Source organism: Polyodon spathula, chromosome 10 (assembly GCF_017654505.1).
Source record: "Polyodon spathula isolate WHYD16114869_AA chromosome 10, ASM1765450v1, whole genome shotgun sequence".
NCBI classification, from domain to species: domain Eukaryota; kingdom Metazoa; phylum Chordata; class Actinopteri; order Acipenseriformes; family Polyodontidae; genus Polyodon; species Polyodon spathula.
In genome coordinates this window covers 45,700,581-45,719,614 of record NC_054543.1, presented here as the reverse complement: position 1 = coordinate 45,719,614, position 19,034 = coordinate 45,700,581, and the positions used below count along the sequence as shown (strand labels likewise).

Genomic DNA, 19,034 nt, shown 5'->3' with positions numbered 1-19,034 from the left:
AAACTATTTGTGTTAAAATATGTGCAGACATGGACTTTATGTTAGGAAATACCCCATATTCACTAATTTAATTGTGCAGTGTTGTTTAGAAAGTTACCTACTTTAGACTGTCAGCAGAAGTTGAACTTATTATCCATGCCAGCCTTGATTTCACTTCTCTAACGTGCACCTGTGCCAAGAAGCTACTGCTGTGGTTTCAGCTGTTTATCACAAATTGATTCATTTACGGATCAGCACCTTTCTCTTTCCCTCTCTGTCTCTTCCAATCTGCTGATTTTTGTTCTCTTGTGATTCCAACCTTTTTTCTGCGCTCATAGCCGTGGCTAAAAGTGTTTGTGGTTGTCCACCTTTCGTGTGGGCCCTTCAACTATCTTCCAATGGTCTTTTAGGCAAAGCCACGGCGGTGGAGATGAAAATTTCGCTTTTGGTGGATGTTGGAAATAAAGAGATCTTGCAGAGTGCTGGGGACAAGGCTGAAAAGCAGGAGAGCTTGGATGACGATGCTGAGACACAGGAAGGGCATGTCGGTGAAAAGGCACAAGAGAATTTGGCTGAAAATGAACAGTTGGCGTCGGTGCCTGGTGACGACACACTTAATGACCCATCAGATTTTCAGCAATGGGAACAGAATGACATTGCCAGTCAGACCTCTAGCTATTTGCTTGAGACCGCAGAGATTGACAGTACCTTAAGCAGTAATGCAGTTGCTCAGAGCTCAGTTGATGACATAAATCAAAATGACATTCACGAACACAGTCCAGTTCTTGAGCTGACATACAGTGTAGATGATGGAAGTGTAGAGGCCGACAGTCTTATAGCAGAAGGAGAGATCATGAGTGAGAGGGAAACGGAAGCGATTAACAGGGAGGGTGAAGGAGGCAAGGAAGTGGTGCAGGTAATCATAACAGGACCCGATGATGAGAAGGAAGGTGAGACTGAGCAAGACCTTTCTGATAAAGAAGCTGAAACTACTGAAAAGGGTAATAGTGATGGTCAACAAAGTGTTCAGAGTGCAGAGGAGATGAGAATAGAGGGTGGTGAGACTAAAACCCAAGAAGAAAGCTTAGACAGTAATAAGGAAGAGTCTGTAACAGGGAGTGCTGTCACTGACAAAGTTTCAGAGCATGAACTTTCTCAGGATCCTACAGAAAAAGTTGATCAAGCTTATAGTACTGGTGAGGAAAAAGTTCATAAAGCCGAGGATACCAATATCGAAGGCAAAGAAACACAAGAGGAGGGTGATGTAAAGCAATTTACAGAAGAAGCAGAGGTTGAAGGTTCGGTAAAAGATGACGTTTTGGGTGAAGGGAATGCGGAAAAAGTTGAACATGAAATTGCTCAGAGTCCTCCAGGAAAAAATGATGAGGTTAATTGTACTGGTGAGGAAAGAGTTCAGACTGCTGTGGATACCAATATAGAATGCAAAGAAACACGAGAGGAAAACCTAGACAGCTCAAATCTTGAGGGAAGTACAGCAAGAGAGGGTGATGTAAAACAAGGAGCAGAAAAAGTAGAGGTCGAAGGGTTGGTAAAAGGTGAAGTTTTGGGTGAAGGGGATGCGATTCATGAGCAGGGAGCAATAGATGAATTGGAAGAAAAGGAGCCAGGGGCAAGTACAGGAAAGGATGAGCATGAAATTGCTCCTGGTCCTACAGAAAAAGTTGATGAGGCTAATTGTACTGGTGAGGGAAGAGTGCAGACTGCCGAGGATACTGATGTTGAAGGCAAAGAAACACAAGAGGAAAGCATAGACAGCACAAATGTGAAAGAAGAAACAGAAAAAGTAGAGTTTGAAGGTTTGGCAGTGGACAAAGTTTTGGATGAAGAGAAGATGATTCCTGAGCAGGGAGAATTAGATAAATTAATGGGGAACAAGGAGCCAGGGGCAAGTACAGGATCTGAGGAAAAGGTTGAACATGAAATTGCTCAAGGTCCTACAGAAAAAGTTGAAGAAAAAATTAATCATGCTGGTGAGGACAGAGTTAAGAGTGCTGAGGATAGCAACACAAAAGGAACACAAGATGAAAACAAAGACAGCACAGATATTATGGAAATGACTGTGACAGAGAGTGATGTAAAACAGGTAACAGAAAAAGTAGGGGATGAAAGTTTTGTTCAGTTAATGAAGACAGGCATTGCGAGTGAGTGCCAGGAGGAGTTGGATAGTGATGTAGTGAAGAGCAAAGACGCAAGTTCATGTGAGGCTCAGAAGGAGCATGAGGAACGGGAAGGGGTTACCATGGAAACCAAAGCAGAACAGATAGAGGAAGTGACCAGGGAATATGTGACACCTTCCTTAGAACATGGGCAGAAATCCGAGGAGATTGAGGGTAGTGGCAAGGCCCCACAAAGTATTGCGATTGGAGAACCAGAGACTTTATCCAATGACAGCACAGTCATGGAGGAGGTGACTGTTGGTTCAGACGTCCAGGCTGGCAATGAGAAACAAGAATATGTTTCTTTAGAGACTGAAACAAAGCAGGAAGAAGCGATCCTAGCAGGAGATGGAATGACCCTAACCATGGTCCACTGTGAGCTGGATTCAGAGGACACAGGTGTAAGTGAGGAAGCCTTACTACACAGACCTGAGGATGAACCAGAAGTTAGTTGTGAAAGTGACACAACCAACAACAATGTAGAAGGAGTGACTAATGAGAATGACAGTAAAGAAAAGCATGTAGGAGATGTGACCACTTCATGTGTTGTAGAAGTAGACCAAGGAGAAGTCTCAATACCTCTGGAAGATAAGGGTGAAGATATTGAGGAAGCCAAGAATAAGATAGGCAACAGCAGCCAAAAGGATGAAGGAGAAGGACTTAAACAAGACGACTTGAAGAAGGAAGATTTTGAAAAGAAAGTGCAGAGTCAGAAAACTGAAGACCAAAACGAAGAAGATAAACTTGAAGATGAAACCAATTTAAAAAGTCAGACTACAGAAGAACAGAGTGTTGAAGGAATGGCAAATGTTGAAGCTGTACAGGAAAATATCATGGGTAGGGTCGTAGCTCAAGGGTCTGGAGATGATATAAAAGAGGAACCTTTGTTTAGTGGAGAGGGTCAAAAAGTAATTTCAGAAGACTGCATTGAGACCATTGAAGAAGAAAAGAGAACTGTAAACAAGGAAGTGAAGGGAACAGAGAGTCAAAACGTAGATCCAGCAATTGTTAAAGATGTCATTGAGACTAAGGGAGAAACAGCAGTTCAGTCTGAAATCTGCGTGGAGAAAGTAGACGTTGAACTTGACCACCAAGACAATTTAGATGAAAAAATACACCCTGAGAACCTTGAAACAGTTGGCACTGTCACAGAGGATAGTAAACCCAGTGAAAACTCTGAACTGTCACCAGCAGACAAAGTGGCTTCACAAAGTTCTGTAGAAGTGGAGACCCTTAGAGATGAAAAAAGCAATCAGGGTCTTGAATCAACAGTCACAGGGGAAGATAACATCAAATCAGAATGTATGTTCCCTGATGGCAGTGAGCAGGAGAAAACTGATATTGAAAAACAGACAGATGAAACAATCGTTCAGCAAACTACAGCCGATATAAGCGAAGTTGTTATATCGGAGGAAATGGCTACTGCTGAGAAGAAAGCCAATGCATTTAATTTAGAGAAAGAAAGAGAGAGTAAAGACCAGCAACCTCAATATGAGTACAAAGAAGAGGCCCAAGAAGTGAAGCAAGAGGTAACTTCAAAAGAAGCGGTAGAAGAAAAGAGTGCGGAAAAAGTAGAGGAGAACATTCCTGACGACATCCAAGAAAAAGAGCAAGTACCTGTTAAAGAAGAAAAACAGGAGGAGACACCGCTCACACAACAGGAAGTTCAAGAAGAGGACAATGAGGAAGATGAGGAAGGAGAGTCATTCGACTTTGATGATGAAGTGGGACAGGATTTGGAAGAATCGGATCAGAGAGTTTGCCTAGAAGATCCACTTAAGGAAAAAGAGACACGGCAACAGGGTGCTGAAACAAACAATAGTAGTCCTGTGACCAATACTGGTAGTCAAGATAAAGAACAAAGTAGTGAGAAGGGAGATGCAGATCAGCTTAAATCTCAAGATTTAGAAAGTGAAAAGACAGGGGGAGAGCAAAACCAAAAGGAAGTGGAGGAGGTTTGTTCTGCTGGTAGTCAGGGAAGTGTGAAGGAGTCGGGAGAGAGAGGGCAGCAGGGTGAGGACGGGACAGAGCAAGGGGACATAGGGAGGGAGTTCGAGAAGGAGCTGGGAGAGGGTATAAAAAGGCAAAGTATGTGTGAAGACAGTGTAGGGGAACCCGTGGGGCAGAAGCCAGATGGCGTACAGGATATGGAGGACAGCAAGTCAGGAAGTACTGAGGATCCTGGAAAGCAAGATGCAGCCAAGGGGAGTAAGAAGGGAAAGGGGAAAAATAAGGATGAGTGTCAGATATCATGAAAAGTGTTTTAATCCAGACTACTCCAAGGTGAGACAAATGAGAGACTAATTGGATAGTTGTGTGCCAGAATAACCCAATTCTCAAGTAGAATTTAAAGTGTTTGATATAAAACCTACCATTTTTAATTTTAAATATGGCATGAGACCATCCAATCATTTTAATACAATAAAATGTAATTTTGGTCTAAAGTACCTTACAAATCACAAAAAAGTACCTGCTGATGTTACAATTAAGGTTTACTTTTACTTTGATGTTTACTGTGTTTCAATATGAACTTACATTTCTATCAAGTAGAAAGCCATGTATTAGTTCAGAGGTAATTACATTTGAATTACCAACGCTAATTAGTGTATACAGTGTTGCACACAAGATTGTGAGATAGTAATTAACACAAAGTGTCATGATTGTTTTATTATAGTATGTGATCTTGGTTCCAACTTGCCCCTCTGTAGAGTTCTCTTGAAAATAGTTTGCTAAACTTGTGGCTTTTGAAAAAGTTCACAGTTTAGCAAGAAGTTTGATTGCTCTACATTCACCCAGTTACACAGTTACCTTTCTAGTGTGTTAATATGCTGTATGTGGTTAAGATCCTTACTATGGAATCTAAACTGTGGGATTCAGTGTTATAATGAAGAGGGTAGTGCCTTAGTCAGGATACAGAGAGTTTTTAATTTCAAGTAAAGGACTGCCCGGACTGTTTCAGAGATTACCAGTTACTATGTAAAAGCATCCTGTATCAGAAGAAATGTCCTTGGTATTTGTGCTTATTCTACTGTATATCAACTATTTATTTTCAGAGAAGATGTATTCTGGTTAGACTATAGTCATACATAAGAAAATAAATTGCAATTCCAAAAAAGGAGGATGGTGATTTTTTTTCTTTCCTTTGCGGTTGTTGACTAGATACATTAGCAAAGTACCTTAACTGTTTTATAATGGCACTTTATCATGTATTAAGTGAGTTTCGGATTGGATATTGAAAGTAATAACTGCTGCGCTGGTATATTGACACTGTAAACTGCAGTGCTGTAATAGAGGTCTATTTGTTTCCAGTGTTATTAATGTTACATTTGACTGAGGTATTTTTTGCTGTGCATAAATACTTCCATGTATGCTTTTATGGTGTTTTTCGGGTGTGTATTAAAGTGATTAAAAAAAACAAACCTGTTTATCAGTAACATAGTATCGATATAAACGGACATCAAGTCGCACAATGGCAAAATCTAGTGTCATTTACAGCTCACTTTGATTTACATTTTATTTGTCACTTTCTGTACCTGTGTCTCACCTCCGTTGAAGTCATTGGAAAGAATTTTCAGGCAGGTGCATTAGGATATATCGAGGTCTTTCCATGGGCTTCCTTCATGCAACTTCATTCTGTAATTGTTTTGTAACGTTTAAGTTTTTCTTTCCCCCCCAAAAAATTATGATGCTTTTGTATTTTTCAGTGTGTCTTGATAAGTGTGTATCTTCCATGATTCGTTGTACATATAACTGAGCCAAAAAATGTATAAGAACTGCTTTCGCCACCTGTTCTTGTCAGCTCACCATTTATGTTTAAAGTGCACTAAGAACATTAATAGTGGTAGAACTTAATTTTTGTTATTGTCTTTTGTACTTCACACACATACTAGTGCTGGGAGGAAGTAGTTTTTTGTTATGTTTCTATATTTGTTCTACATTTTAGATCATTATCACTGCTGGAAAACAATCACTTGCAGTAAGGAGCAAAATCACTGGTGAATCAATCTGGTGAAGTTTTTGCCCTTTTAATTTTGCCCTTTTAATTTTGATTGAGTGTGTTTTAAAGTTATGGTATTGTTAACAAAAGAAACGCTTCCCATAACGATAGGCTACCGGGAGGCTTTCATGACAGGGGTTTGAGGTTTAATTATGGCACACTTTTGTTATATTAATATAAATGGATTAAGCATACAGTATTTCTGGAAAACAGATATACATCTCATTTCTAACATTAGTTTTGTTTCAATATTTAACATCTGTCCCAGCACTAATATTTTAGTATCGGTCAGCTTTACCGGCAGGTTTCACAGACCCCGATTAGCACAAGTCTTGAACTGCTTTACCTAAAATAACATTAGTTAGTTCAAGATTAGTGATAATCGGGCTCTGTGAAAGCAGCCACCAGTGTAATAAATATCACAGAGGAGCAAGCTCTGAAGTGTCATCAACTTAGTGTCATGCCACTAAGGAGCTCTCTGCTTTCCAAGTGCAAATATTAGATCAGTACTTGATAAGGAAATTTAATTTGAACCACGTAATTTTTTTTTTTTTTGTGGGCAAGTTATTTAAATTAGCTGGAATCCTAATTTCTTTAAAAACAAATATCAGATTACCCAGTTCCAATTGGAGATTGTACTATATAGTGTATAATTTTTTTTGAATGTAATGAACTGAACATTTGAAAAAAATAATCAATAAAAAAATCTATAATCCTTGTTTTGTAGTCTTTTAACCTGAAATATAATGACCGTGTCCAGCAAGAATTTTAGGCAGTGTGCTCCCTTTAATGTATTAAACCTCTTTGCAATGTATCAAACCTTGAGAACCTAGCTGTTAGTTGGCAGTTTATATCAGAATTTGGCAATGGCATTAGAATGTGTGTTTCCAACTAGTCAGAGAATGGATTTCTCAGACTGCAGCTGGGAAGCTAAGACACTCAGTGCTGCATGTCTTTAAGGAAGGGCAAGTGTTCCGAGAACATGACTGGGGAAGACCAGGACTGCTGAGGAATTCCACCTTCTGAAAGCCATCATTCTATACACACAAAACCCCAGCCCTGAATTCTGCATTGACCACTGCAATGCCCGACGACTTATGCAAGATGATTATATTTCGGGGTTTGCAAGGTAGCAACATTTGAATGACTCGCTAGTTATGTTTGCAAAGATTTCGTCATTATTATTATTATTATTATTAACCTAGCTACAGGAGAGTTGAAGAGAGCTAACTGGTAGTATACATTACATTACCCAGCATGTCTACAGGATTCTTGTTGATGCACAGTGATTTACATAACCAGTATATTATGCAAAATGATTTGGATATTAATGAAACCGGGTTTGAACAGTTTGATTGAATTAGAAAAGTTATAACCAAATACAATGGATATTGATTATCTGGATAACTAGCTGGGTATTTTTCTGTTTTTGTTGTATTTTAATGGACTATTTCAAGATTTATTTTCATATTTTTTTTTAAATAGTTCTCAATAATTCTGAATGGATCTATGGATCTGCAGTTCTGTTACTTTACCATGTAGCAAGTGGAGTCGACAGAGTTAAAGGTCACTTATCACATGATTTCCCAAGTCCAGGAAGTAAAAGCAAGATAGCAGCCAGTTTAAGCAATGAGGAAACATCTCAATATTAGAGCAACAGTAAATAAAATAAATAAAGGGATTTGTTAGACTTTTAAACACAGTAAATCAATACACACGTGTCCAGTCCTGCAGTATGCAATACCACTTCAGTATGTCAAAAGAATTATGCTAGCCAGTGAAACTAAATAGTGAAAATGTATTTTTATTTCTGAATTCCAGAACTCACAAAGACTGTGAAAGAAGGAATGCATTTTCAAAGTAAAAAAACCCCAAAAGACAGCAAATTGGAATTTATTACTAAACATTGAAAAGCATTAGCGCTCCAGTAAATTCTGCGCAGCTCCATGCAGGTAACTAGTATACTAATGCTTTATAAATAAGTGTGGTTAACTAGTGCACAAGGTGTGTTGTAATTGCAATGATTGAGTGACAGTGTTATTAACATGCAAATGAGATTTTGTGTTCCAGCTTTGTCTCCATCCTAGTGTATTTGCATGCTAACCAAGTAGAAGATATTAAAGGTCATTTGCATGCAGCAGACAGAAGATGAACTAAACTCCCTCCATGCCTCCTCCTCTTCCTCTATCTCTCCCTATGGTATGTGCCATTAAACCTCATTTACTAACCTGAACTTTCTCTCCTGAGTGCAGCAGGGCTGGGGACAGGCCCTAAATAAGCAACAGGTTCCTGTTGACAAGATGCCTCCTTCTTTTACTTGTTGTTTTCCATATTTTAGGTGCAGTTCAACAAAAGTTCCAATAAAACTGTCTGCTGTATCCTTATCTACTGTAGCAAAGCTGAGCCTGTTGAAAACAACGATATGGGTCGTGGTCATAAAACTCTTTAAGACAGACACTCATGGGCACACCAGCATCTAAAGGGTTAAAGCCTGATATGCAAGAGACTGCTGTTTAATTTATGTATTTATTTCATTATTTTTTGTCTTCAATTAAGTACCTGTTGTGCCCATGTTCTTCCTTTCCAAAGATGTGGAGTAGAAGATTACACATAGAGATACAGCGATCCAGGGGCAACCAAAACTCACAGATCTGCTTTCTATGAGGAAAAATATATATTTATGTACTGCTGTGGAGACAAACAAGCATGTGGAGCACACAGAAAGGGTTCAAGTGTTTTCTGCAGAGTTACATGTGGGATTGCACAGCTACAGTACCACCCAACACTCCTCTAACAACTAGAAATAATCTCCCTCTAACAAATGCTTAACATTTTTTTACTTGGCGTCTCTAAGGTGCTTCATCGTCATTAATACAATTATACCTGTCTTGTTTTTCTCTCAGAGATGCGACTCAGAAAATTGGTTGATGAAAGAGAGAGCTTGTTGGAGCAGGTACATTTGATATTAACATGTATTTGGTTACCTTACCATATCTTGTTATCTTAGTGTAACATTACACTGGGAAAGTTGCCTGGGAAAGTCTTTATGAACCCTTGCCCCAGTATCTATTTGTACCCCTTGGTACATGTGTCCCCATTTGTAAAGCAGTAGATGCTGTAGTAAATAAACAGCATATATGGTTCTGAATAAAGAGAAATATCAGAACTGCAAAGTAAATCAAACCACACCCTGCTTGCCCCTTGGCTGTGTGACATCCTCTCCATACCATGCTTGCCCCTTGGCTGTATGTCATCCTCTCCACTCCATGCTTTCCCCTTGGCTGTGTGACATCCTCTCCATACCATGCTTGCCCCTTGGCTGTATGTCATCCTCTCCACTCCATGCTTGCCCCTTGGCTGTGTGACATCCTCTCCATACCATGCTTGCCCCTTGGCTGTGTGTCATCGTCTCCACACCCTGCTTCCCCCTTGGCTGTGTGTCATCCTCTCCACGCCCTTCTTGCTCCTTGGCTGTGTGTCATACTCTCCACACCATGCTTGCCTTTTGGCTGTGTGTCTTACACTCCACACCATGCTTTCCCCATGGTTATGTGCCGTCCTGTGCATGTCATATTTCTTGCTTTTCAGATCAGGATGTTGAAAGCCCAGTTGGACGACAAGAAGAAAAATGTCAATGTTGAAAGCCTGGCCTCTGAAGAGGAGGTGCTGGAGAACGGCACTGACGTGCACGTGATGGATCTACAGAGTAAGACGTGCACATTCTGAGATACTGGACGGTTACTGTTCATTAAAGGAGTGCTAGGCAGGACTAGAACATCAGTTTTCATAGTGTGTTTTTTTTATTTTGTTTTTTTACTGTAACTTAAGTTTTTTCAAGTACACTATAAACACTCTCTTCTTTTAGTAAATAACTGTCCTGAAGGTCACATATTGGCCTAATGTACAGGAAGTGATGAGATACCAGGAAGGTGTAGCAAACTTTAATCCATTGTATTGTATTTCAGTTATCTACAAATAAGTCAAGCATGTAATAAATCACAAATCATATGGAAATCCACAAACGGTATATGAAGTATGAATATGAGAGAGAACAGTGTTTAATATTAAACTGTCTTTTAATATTCCACAGGAGATTCTAACAGGCAAATTAGTGACCTCAAATTTAAACTAGTTAAATCAGAACAAGAAGTAACAACTTTGGAACAAAACGTAAGTATCTCAGTGTTTGTGAGTAGAGGGAGTGTGCAAGTTTGTGCAAGTGTGCGGACTGTAGTCATTTTTTTTAAGGTCCAAATAATGAAGATAAGGAAGGATAATAATGGAGTATGAAATAATGGTAATAGATATATATATATATATATATATATATATATATATATATATATATATATATATATATATATATATATGAAAATGGCACAGTAAAGAGGTTCAATTTCTTCTTAAAAATAATTAATCTTCAGGTAAAATCAAAAATAGTTTATTCAGAAATCAAAATGCAAACAGGAACAAAGCAAATCAAAGGTGCTACATCTCAGTTGATGGTATTCTGAGCTGGCATTAGTGTAGATGTTATTTACTTCTGAGCCAAGCTGAGCTTTCATAGCCTCAGAGATGTTGTTTTTTTTTTTTTTTTTTTTTTTTTCTGAGCCGGCATAGCACAGAGATGTTTCTGAGCTGAGCTGACCCGAACTGACCAAAGAAATTACTTTGTACAGCGCAGATATACATCTAGCTTACATAATTTCCTTGACCAAATCTGGTCTTATTTCCCTAGCCTGAGGCAAAGCACATTGGTGTTTCTTCTTCACTTTACCAATGACGGCAGAAACCCAGATAACAAGAAGTTACATTAAGAACAATGTTATGAGTTTTGCTTAATTCTCACAGGCAGCATAGCACTATACCCACTCATCACAAGGTCGAACAACAAGGCTGGTGATTGAAAACTGCTGATGTGCACCAGCTATGTACAGCTTAATTTTAATAGTTTATTAACCCTGCATTGACTCAGAGCTTACATTAAACACAGGAAAATGACACAATGTTTACAGACAGTTTCAATGATTTCTCACTTCCTTCACCATTTAAATGGGAAGCATAAGTAACGGCTTGTATAATGGAGAGGGACAAAGGCAGATGAAACAATAAGAGCTTGTGCCATTTAACTGCAACAATGTGCACACTACTCCACACAAGCTGTGTGTTCATCAGAAAAGAAAAAAGCCTACGTGTTTCAATAGTGTGTTATGCATTCTGTGACACTTGCCTAAAGTATTAGCATGTCACTTTTAACACATGTAAATGGTTTGTATATAGGCTTAAAACGGCTTATTAAGCAGAAACAATTTATGGGAAAACAAAAGTGACCTGAGGTCACAGCGCACTCTTGAGTTATGAAAAGCCAGTCACTCCAACATGGGTGTATTTCGGGCCACATGCCAAGCTAAAAAGCCACAAGGACAAGGAAATACCATTATAGGCCAAAATCCTTATATCATGTTTGTCCCAGCACTGCTGGAGAGTAGCAAAGTGTTTAAGTGTTTTCTTGTTTAATTCAGGTAATACGATTGGAAGGTCAGGTTACTCGCTACAAAAGTGCTTCAGAAAACGCTGAGAAGGTAGAAGATGATCTCAAAGCTGAGAAGCGCAAGCTGCAAAGAGAGGTAACTTGAGCTATTTGATGTGCTGCTAATTTACTAGCCATAGAAAAGCTTCAACACAGGTAACACAATTGAAAAAACAAATAAGTTGGAATGGATTCAATTATTTCTTTAGTTCTTGCAGATTCTAGATATACCAAATTAATTTTTTATAATTGTATTGCCCGTCTTAATGTTCACTTTGAATCAGCCTGTCAGAAACGCAGCATACGTAGGTGTGAAAGAAGCAGCTAATGCACTGTTCTCCTCTCTTCTCAGCTTCGTACTGCACTGGATAAAATCAACGAGCTGGAAGTAGGAAACAGCCACCTCGTGAAGCGCCTGGAGAAGATGAAGGCAAACAGAAGCGCCATGATGTCCCAGCAATGATCATACAAGATGCACACACAAAAAAAATAAATCACAGGCCGACGGCTGATTGAATATCATACAGGACATTTGTTTTTGCTTCACTTTACCATGCACTAAATAAATGTATAATACAATTGCACAGATATGATACATGCCCTATGTGCCACTTCATATCCTGGTCTTCTGGGAAATGGCTACCAAGCAACACCCCCAATGCTTCCACGAGGTATCCAGTGTGGCAGATAAACTTTGTGCATAGCATTGTTTACCGCTTTACAATGTGACTGGTGCAGCCAGCTGTCCCAATCCGAAAGGAGATTTGGAAGCGTCTTGAGCCCTTGTTCAATGTTGTCACTGTCATTGGACAGCACACGATGTAAAGATCCATTATCCGGAAAGGAAAAGTGCTGTCTCAACGCTAAGGAACATTTTGCAAGTCTGGAACCCGTTCTCCTGTGGATCCTCCTGTCTGCGTTTCCACACTGGCTCTGGAGCTGTCCATTTGCACACTGCTTGTTTGAAACGTCACTGATTCATGCGTGTCATTCACTCATATAAAGCTTGGTGCAGGGAGCCTGTCATTTTCTTCTTGTTGCTCTGTTTTAAGCAGACGACTGAGTCAGTGTTTGGAGACCTAAGGGAGGTAAATGCAGCATTAACCTGAATCCTGTTTTTTTTGTTTTGTTTTGTTTTTTTGTCCTCATTTGAATGTAAGGTGTGAGAATTGCTATGAGTTATACCTCATTTTCAAGCCAAAATCAGCATTACCCCCCCGGAGTTACTTTGTTGCTTGTGTTAACGCTGGTTCTCGCTTCTGTAACCAATGGTGTCCCTTGATGTAGGTGAACCATGGAACCTGCATATGGCCTTAGCGTAGCATGAGCTAATTTACACAATAGCACTATTGTTATTGATTTACAGAACATACTGTAAACAACAACCATCACCATGGAAAATATCTTGTGTGATTCACCAGCTTTTATTGTCACAGCTTTGTCTTTAAAAAAATGTAAACAAGGTATGTTCATTTTTTCCCTTCGGTTTTGTAAAAAAAAAAAAAAAATTGCCTAGGCTGCAATAATGACTTAGTTGTATGGTTTTTTTTTTTTTTTTTTTTTTTTTTTTTTTTTTTTGTAGGTGTTTGTACTAGAAATACAGCATAAGTGAGCATAATTAGATTGTAGAAATATTGAACAGCAAACATCGAAAGTGATTTTATGCCACTGAGTGTAAAGCATTTTGAATATCTCACATGCCAGGAATACAAAAACAACCATACTGTGTGAAAAATGACTTGGCCATTGTCAATATATATAGCGTGACCTGCAGGAATAGTGTCTGACTTCCTCCCAACTCCAGGGGTTTCTTATCTTCAGCTCTGGAAGATACATTGAAATAGTGTTTACAAAGCTTTAAACATCTTCAAAATGTATATTCATTGTGCAATATTTAAAGTGTCTATTAAAAGTTTCAAACTTTAAACTGAGGATTGTATTTCGAAGACCACTCACTTCATATTAGCTTGTTAACAACATTAATGAGCTGGCTATGAACGGGAGCACTGCCTTCATCCGCGAGATACAGAGCCAGCTGCCAGTGTGAGCACCAAGCAACATGCTCCTCTGGATTACAGGAACCAGCTATTGTACTCATCTCATTTCCTGGCCTGCTAACCAAAGCTGTGAGGCTCAAGCAGGACAAGGGCCCTTTTCAATAACTGATTTGTTTGAGTCTGTCCCGTAACATTGTATTACAAATCAGTAACAACTCTTTGAAGTAGACATACAGAAACAGCTGTAAAGGTTGTACACACTCATCAAAGAATCGTGATACTGAAGTTTCTATCGCTCCTGTCAATGGTAAGTAAAGTATTTTTTCCCCCCCAGTACATCATTTTTCTTCATGCAGCAATCAAGGGCTTGTTAAGAGGTTTGAAAATAAGTGTTGGTCATAAACCACTCCTATGTTGTGTGATTGAAATCATAGGGGAAAGAACCCCAACACAGAAACACTGAAACAGTCTTACTATACTTCACTGCCAGGATAAAGGCATGGCTTCTGGAATGTGACTACCAAATTGAGCATTCATGGATGGCATGCACTAATCGATTTTTGGGCAAATTAACCAATAACATTGAATGGGCACAGTATATCAAGGAGAGTTAAAGGTAAAGCAGTAGATAAAAGGTTCTACATTAATGGTGAGGCAATACCAACCGTGTCTGAGAAGCCAGTGAAATGTCTTGGGAGATGGTACAATGGGGATCTAAAGGACACAGTTTGTGTGGGCGAAGTTAGACAACAAGCAGTGGAAGGGTTGAAGAGCATAGACAACAGCGCTTAACAGGGTAAACTAAAACTCTGGTGCTTTCAGTTTGGTCTACTGTCGAGGCTGTTGTGGCCACTGACTGTATATGAGGTTTCTTTGACAACAGTAGAGAAGCTGGAAGCTTTAATGAGTTCATACATCTAAAAATGGTTGGGAGTTTCATGCTGCCTCAGCAGAGTGGGACTTTATGGTAAATAGATACTGCAGGTGCCAGTCTCAGCTCTAACCGAGGAGTTTAAGTGCGCCAAGGTTCTATTGGAAATTACATTAGTAGAGTCACGCGACAAATGAGTAAGGGAGGCAGCACCTGTGTTGAAAACTGGAAGAAAGTGGGTGGCAAAGAAAGTTCAGCATGGAAGAGGGGGTCTTGGTCTCAGTTCAGCTCCTCCTACATGGCACAAGGCAACCCCAGCTCAAGCTGGTAGTCAACGAGGTGCAAAATGCATTATTCAGTGCTCTAGTCAAACACAGCTCTCTGTTGTAATGTTTCAGGTCTGCACAAAGCCAAAGTGGCAGGAGACCAGGCCTTCCTTTCTCCTGCAAGCTGAACAAACAGAAGATGAACAGAATGTGTTTGGTGCCAAAGCAGCACTGTCTTCCAATAAGTGTAGCTGTGCAAAGTGTGTGCCTCAATGGAGCCATAATAAAAAATAGGACCCCACTGTGATCAGAGTGAGCCTATTAGCCTGGGTTTCAGATGGAGTTATAATTGATACTATAGTCACACTTGCATTGTCGAACATACCAAACCTCATAAACTACTCCCAGCCAAAGAAGGACCGCGAGCAGTTCCGCAGCACCCTGGTCAATATCCTCATGTAAGGGTTTTGTTTTCTATTCTAGATTTGTCAAGGAAATTCATGGTTAAATTCATTTTAATATAAGCATTTCCCAGATATTTAATTCAGACTTTTGTCTGTGTAGCATGCTGTGTTAATGTCAATTCCAGAACATTTTTAACCAGATCTACTTAAAAGCTTGTTGATTAGACCAAGGCACAGGCCAAACGTAGTGTTGACTCTTTAAAGGTCAACTTCCAAAATGCTATCTGATTGTCTGGTCTCCTAAGGTGTCGTAAAACTTACCAAGCCAAGCTATAGTGATTATGCAGTTGTACCATTATTGTGTTAAAAGGTTAGTTAAAATGCTTTAAGAATAATTTTTAATTACATAACTTGTAGACACAAGTTTAATTTTGTTAAACTTTATTTTAGGTAGGTTTCCCAATAAAACTGAAGGGTTTATTGTGTTTTAAATGAATATTATAAACTAATAACTATTTTTGAATATTATCCTTTGATTGTATTATGATGTGTTTTATATGTTTGTAATCGTAATTATGTATAGAGAATGAAATTGAAATGTATGTGCTTCTCTAATGAATGTAACTAAAGTTATATTGATTAGGAAGTTTAAATGATAACTCTAGAATCCTTTGATAACGAAATAGGTGGTTGCATTGGGTTTAGTTAAAAAAAAAAAAAAAAAATTGCATTATATAGGATTTCATTTTGGAATCACATCACAATGTTAAGTAGTTTAATCTAAGGAAAGCAATTCTCATTTTTCATGTTTAATTTAGGGTTAAACAATACCCAAGCAATTGCCACCACTCTCCGTAAATACTGTAAAAATAGTATAATATTATTAATACATATTGTTGATGATCCCATTTAAAAGATATCACCCCAAAAATAAAAAGAATAATCCTTGTTCATGTCATTTTGAGGATGGAAATTGTGCCACAGCCATGGAACAAATAATTTTTGATAGCTCGCGAGAATCATGAAAGCCAAACTAAATGGCACAATCCTGGCAGTGCTGGACCTGTGGCAAGTCTCTTGCGGGCCTGAAAGTTGTAATGCTTCACTGCATCAGTAGATGGTGCCAGCATACTATCTTCTAATAATCAGCAATGCCAATAGTACATCTACTGCAACTGTATTAAGATCTAGACAATACTGAGAAGCACTGTGGGTTTGTACAATAATAAAAAGTGTCATCTCTTCCTTTTCTAGGTAACTGGTGACAATACAGTAAAAAAAAAAAAAAAAAACCTTTATATTTTAATTTACAATAAGCCTTGTTATGTCATGAATCGATAATTTATTTCACGGTTATGCCATGTTTAAGGAAATTGTCAGGTAATATACACTACTGTATAAGGCCCCTTCATTTGTTCACTGTTCAATCCATAACATAATTGCAATATACTCCAATGTGTTACCCTGAGTTTTCTCCTTCCTTGTAAATCCAACCCTCTCTGTGTCTCCCACATGTCTTGTTTCTCCTGTAGAGACCTGTGAATGATTAATGTGGACGCGGCCGATCAGTGAAAAGGCAAAATACTAGACATCAATTTAATCTATTGTTCTATAAAAGTGCTTGAGAAGCCTGTGGAATTATGGATTCCTTTTGTAAGACACCAACAAAGAAGGGAAAATGAGGCCGTGCAGTGTTTTTATTCCAATACTCAATACTAACCAAGAAAAATAAATAAATAAAAGGAAAGTAAAAACTTGATTACAAGAGCAATTCTAAGTAGCTGTAATGCAATTGGTTTGTTGAGACTACTGTATTTAAGTTAGAAAAAGAAATACTGTAATCAAGGCTAAAGATTAAAGAGTCTCCTTAAGAACATTGCCCTTACCTGTTTGTGATGTTTATAATTGGGTATTTATTTTTTTCAATTGTTTTTTTTTCTTTGTTTTGTTGTTGTTTTGTTACCCCTCCAACACATTTTGATTCTAGTATGCGTGCCATGAGATCAACTAGCACAGCTAGCAACTGACGGCTTTGGTAATCGCTTAAATGAGAGGACTTTGATGGGGCTTTATGACGGGGTGCCCACCCCTTGTGTGTTTTGTTATTTTTGTATGTATTCATTTGTTGTTATTATTACTGTGTTTATGTGCGGGTGGTCGAACACCATCCGTCTTTTCATTATTTACTGTTTGAGACTGGTAAACAGCCGCTCTTATAGTGTGTAGTCGTGGGGATGGGGTAAAAACCCATATTATTGTGTCAAATTAGGTCATTACGGCTCCAACCACAGACTATAAAAAGACACAACCCAGGCTTATCAGGCGGAAAGTGTCAGAGGAGAGACACTTTTTTTTTAAAGAAAAATAAACAATTGCTACGTATGCTGGTTTCGCAACCAGCATACTACTTGTTTAGTGTTTGTTTGTTTGGCCCTTGTGCTTTTTTGTTTAGTGTTTTGTTTAAATCTTTTATTATTTGATAAACACGCTGAGCGCCGTTGCCCTTCAGTTTTTGCCCCGTCTTTGTTTTGTGTTGCTTCTTCTGGGCCCGTGATGTCACCGCACCTACGCACTGCAACCACTCTGCCACAGGCTTATACTATACTGTACATATTTTATAGTGCTCCTGCATGTATGGCTTACTCCATCTCACCAGCATAATGGCACTGTGCAGTCCCTTTGTTTGACACAAGGTGCTCTCCCTCCACATGTAGTGAACAGTATAGGAGTACTGTTTCAGTTTGCTATTTTCTAATATTTTGTTTGACAGTTATCTTGTTTCTAAAAACTATTAATGTGACAGGTCATGAATTATATAAAATAAATATAAAGAAAAAAAGCTGTGCCTACCTCATTGTTTACCATCCTCTAAATGTATTAATTGCAATCTGTAATGAATATTAATGTGGAGAAATTACCTTTCAGTTCAATAGCCCATTTTGCATGGGTATCGAACTAATAGAAATAATTATTAAGCTGTCAGATAGGCAGAGTATAAAGCAGAGAGAATCTGCCAGTGGATGACAAGACAGTTCCTTTCAAGGTAAAAAGTGTGTTGACCCATGGTAATGCATGCATTTAATTAGTGATGCAGAATGGAATTGAAATATGTCAAGAAGAGAGGGGAGAGGAGGAGGGAGGCTGTCATCGGAAAGAGAATATGACAATTGCAGACTGAGAGAGCTACTGAACACTGCATCAGGTTATTGATAGTGCAGAAGTTCCAAGTAGAAATATTAATGGTGACAAACTGTTCTTTTATTGCACTTCACATAATGAAAAATTACAGAGCTTCACTGGAATGATCCGAAGTAGTCAATTATAAATGTCCAGGGGTCATTTAATTTAACCTTTTCAGCAAAAGGAAAACCAATAGGAAAGGTCACACAAGTAAAGAGAACACGGAGATAAGTTTGAATTGAATTAAATACAAGACATATTCTGGATGTCCTTGTTTCGGTCCTGGTTGTGCCCAGTTGTTGGCCTTGCATGGGGGATCACAGGGAGCACTACGTTGGCTTTTGCTCTCATTGGATTAGGGAAGAAAATAGGCTGGAGTTAGGCTTGGTGGTTAGGTGCCCAATGAGTCCAAGGGGTCCTTGACTCTAGTATACCCAATGACCTGTGCAGAAGAATGCCCTTAGCAAGGTTACTGACAATTGTACAAGCACTGATCTACATTTATGCAAAAGTAAAGTATGTACATCCACCTCTACTATATCCCCAGCTGAGAAAGGCAGATACAGAATGAATTTCAGGACAAGCATGTTCAGGCGGTGGTGGCCATAGACAACGAGTTCCTGCAGCTCATCC

The 19,034-nt window shown here is 38.8% G+C and overlaps 1 protein-coding gene across 21 annotated transcripts in view; it reads left to right on the top strand.

Moving 5' to 3' along the window:
- The window catches only part of LOC121322431 (leucine-rich repeat flightless-interacting protein 2-like), a 64,363-nt gene extending 50,753 nt beyond the window's left edge, over positions 1-13,610 (top strand). For 11 of the 21 annotated variants that reach the window (XM_041262373.1, XM_041262374.1, XM_041262378.1 and 8 more), the window contains one exon: positions 390-9,022. In XM_041262373.1, the coding sequence (XP_041118307.1) occupies positions 390-4,411 (4,022 nt within the window). In that variant the 3' untranslated portion in view covers positions 4,412-9,022. Of the gene's footprint in view, positions 1-389; positions 9,024-9,056; positions 9,107-9,741; positions 9,860-10,243; positions 10,324-11,675; positions 11,781-12,035 lie in introns of those variants that run through there. The other 10 variants (XM_041262383.1, XM_041262381.1, XM_041262382.1 and 7 more) reach the window with 3 other exon arrangements.
- Positions 13,611-19,034: the final 5,424 nt, after the last annotated feature.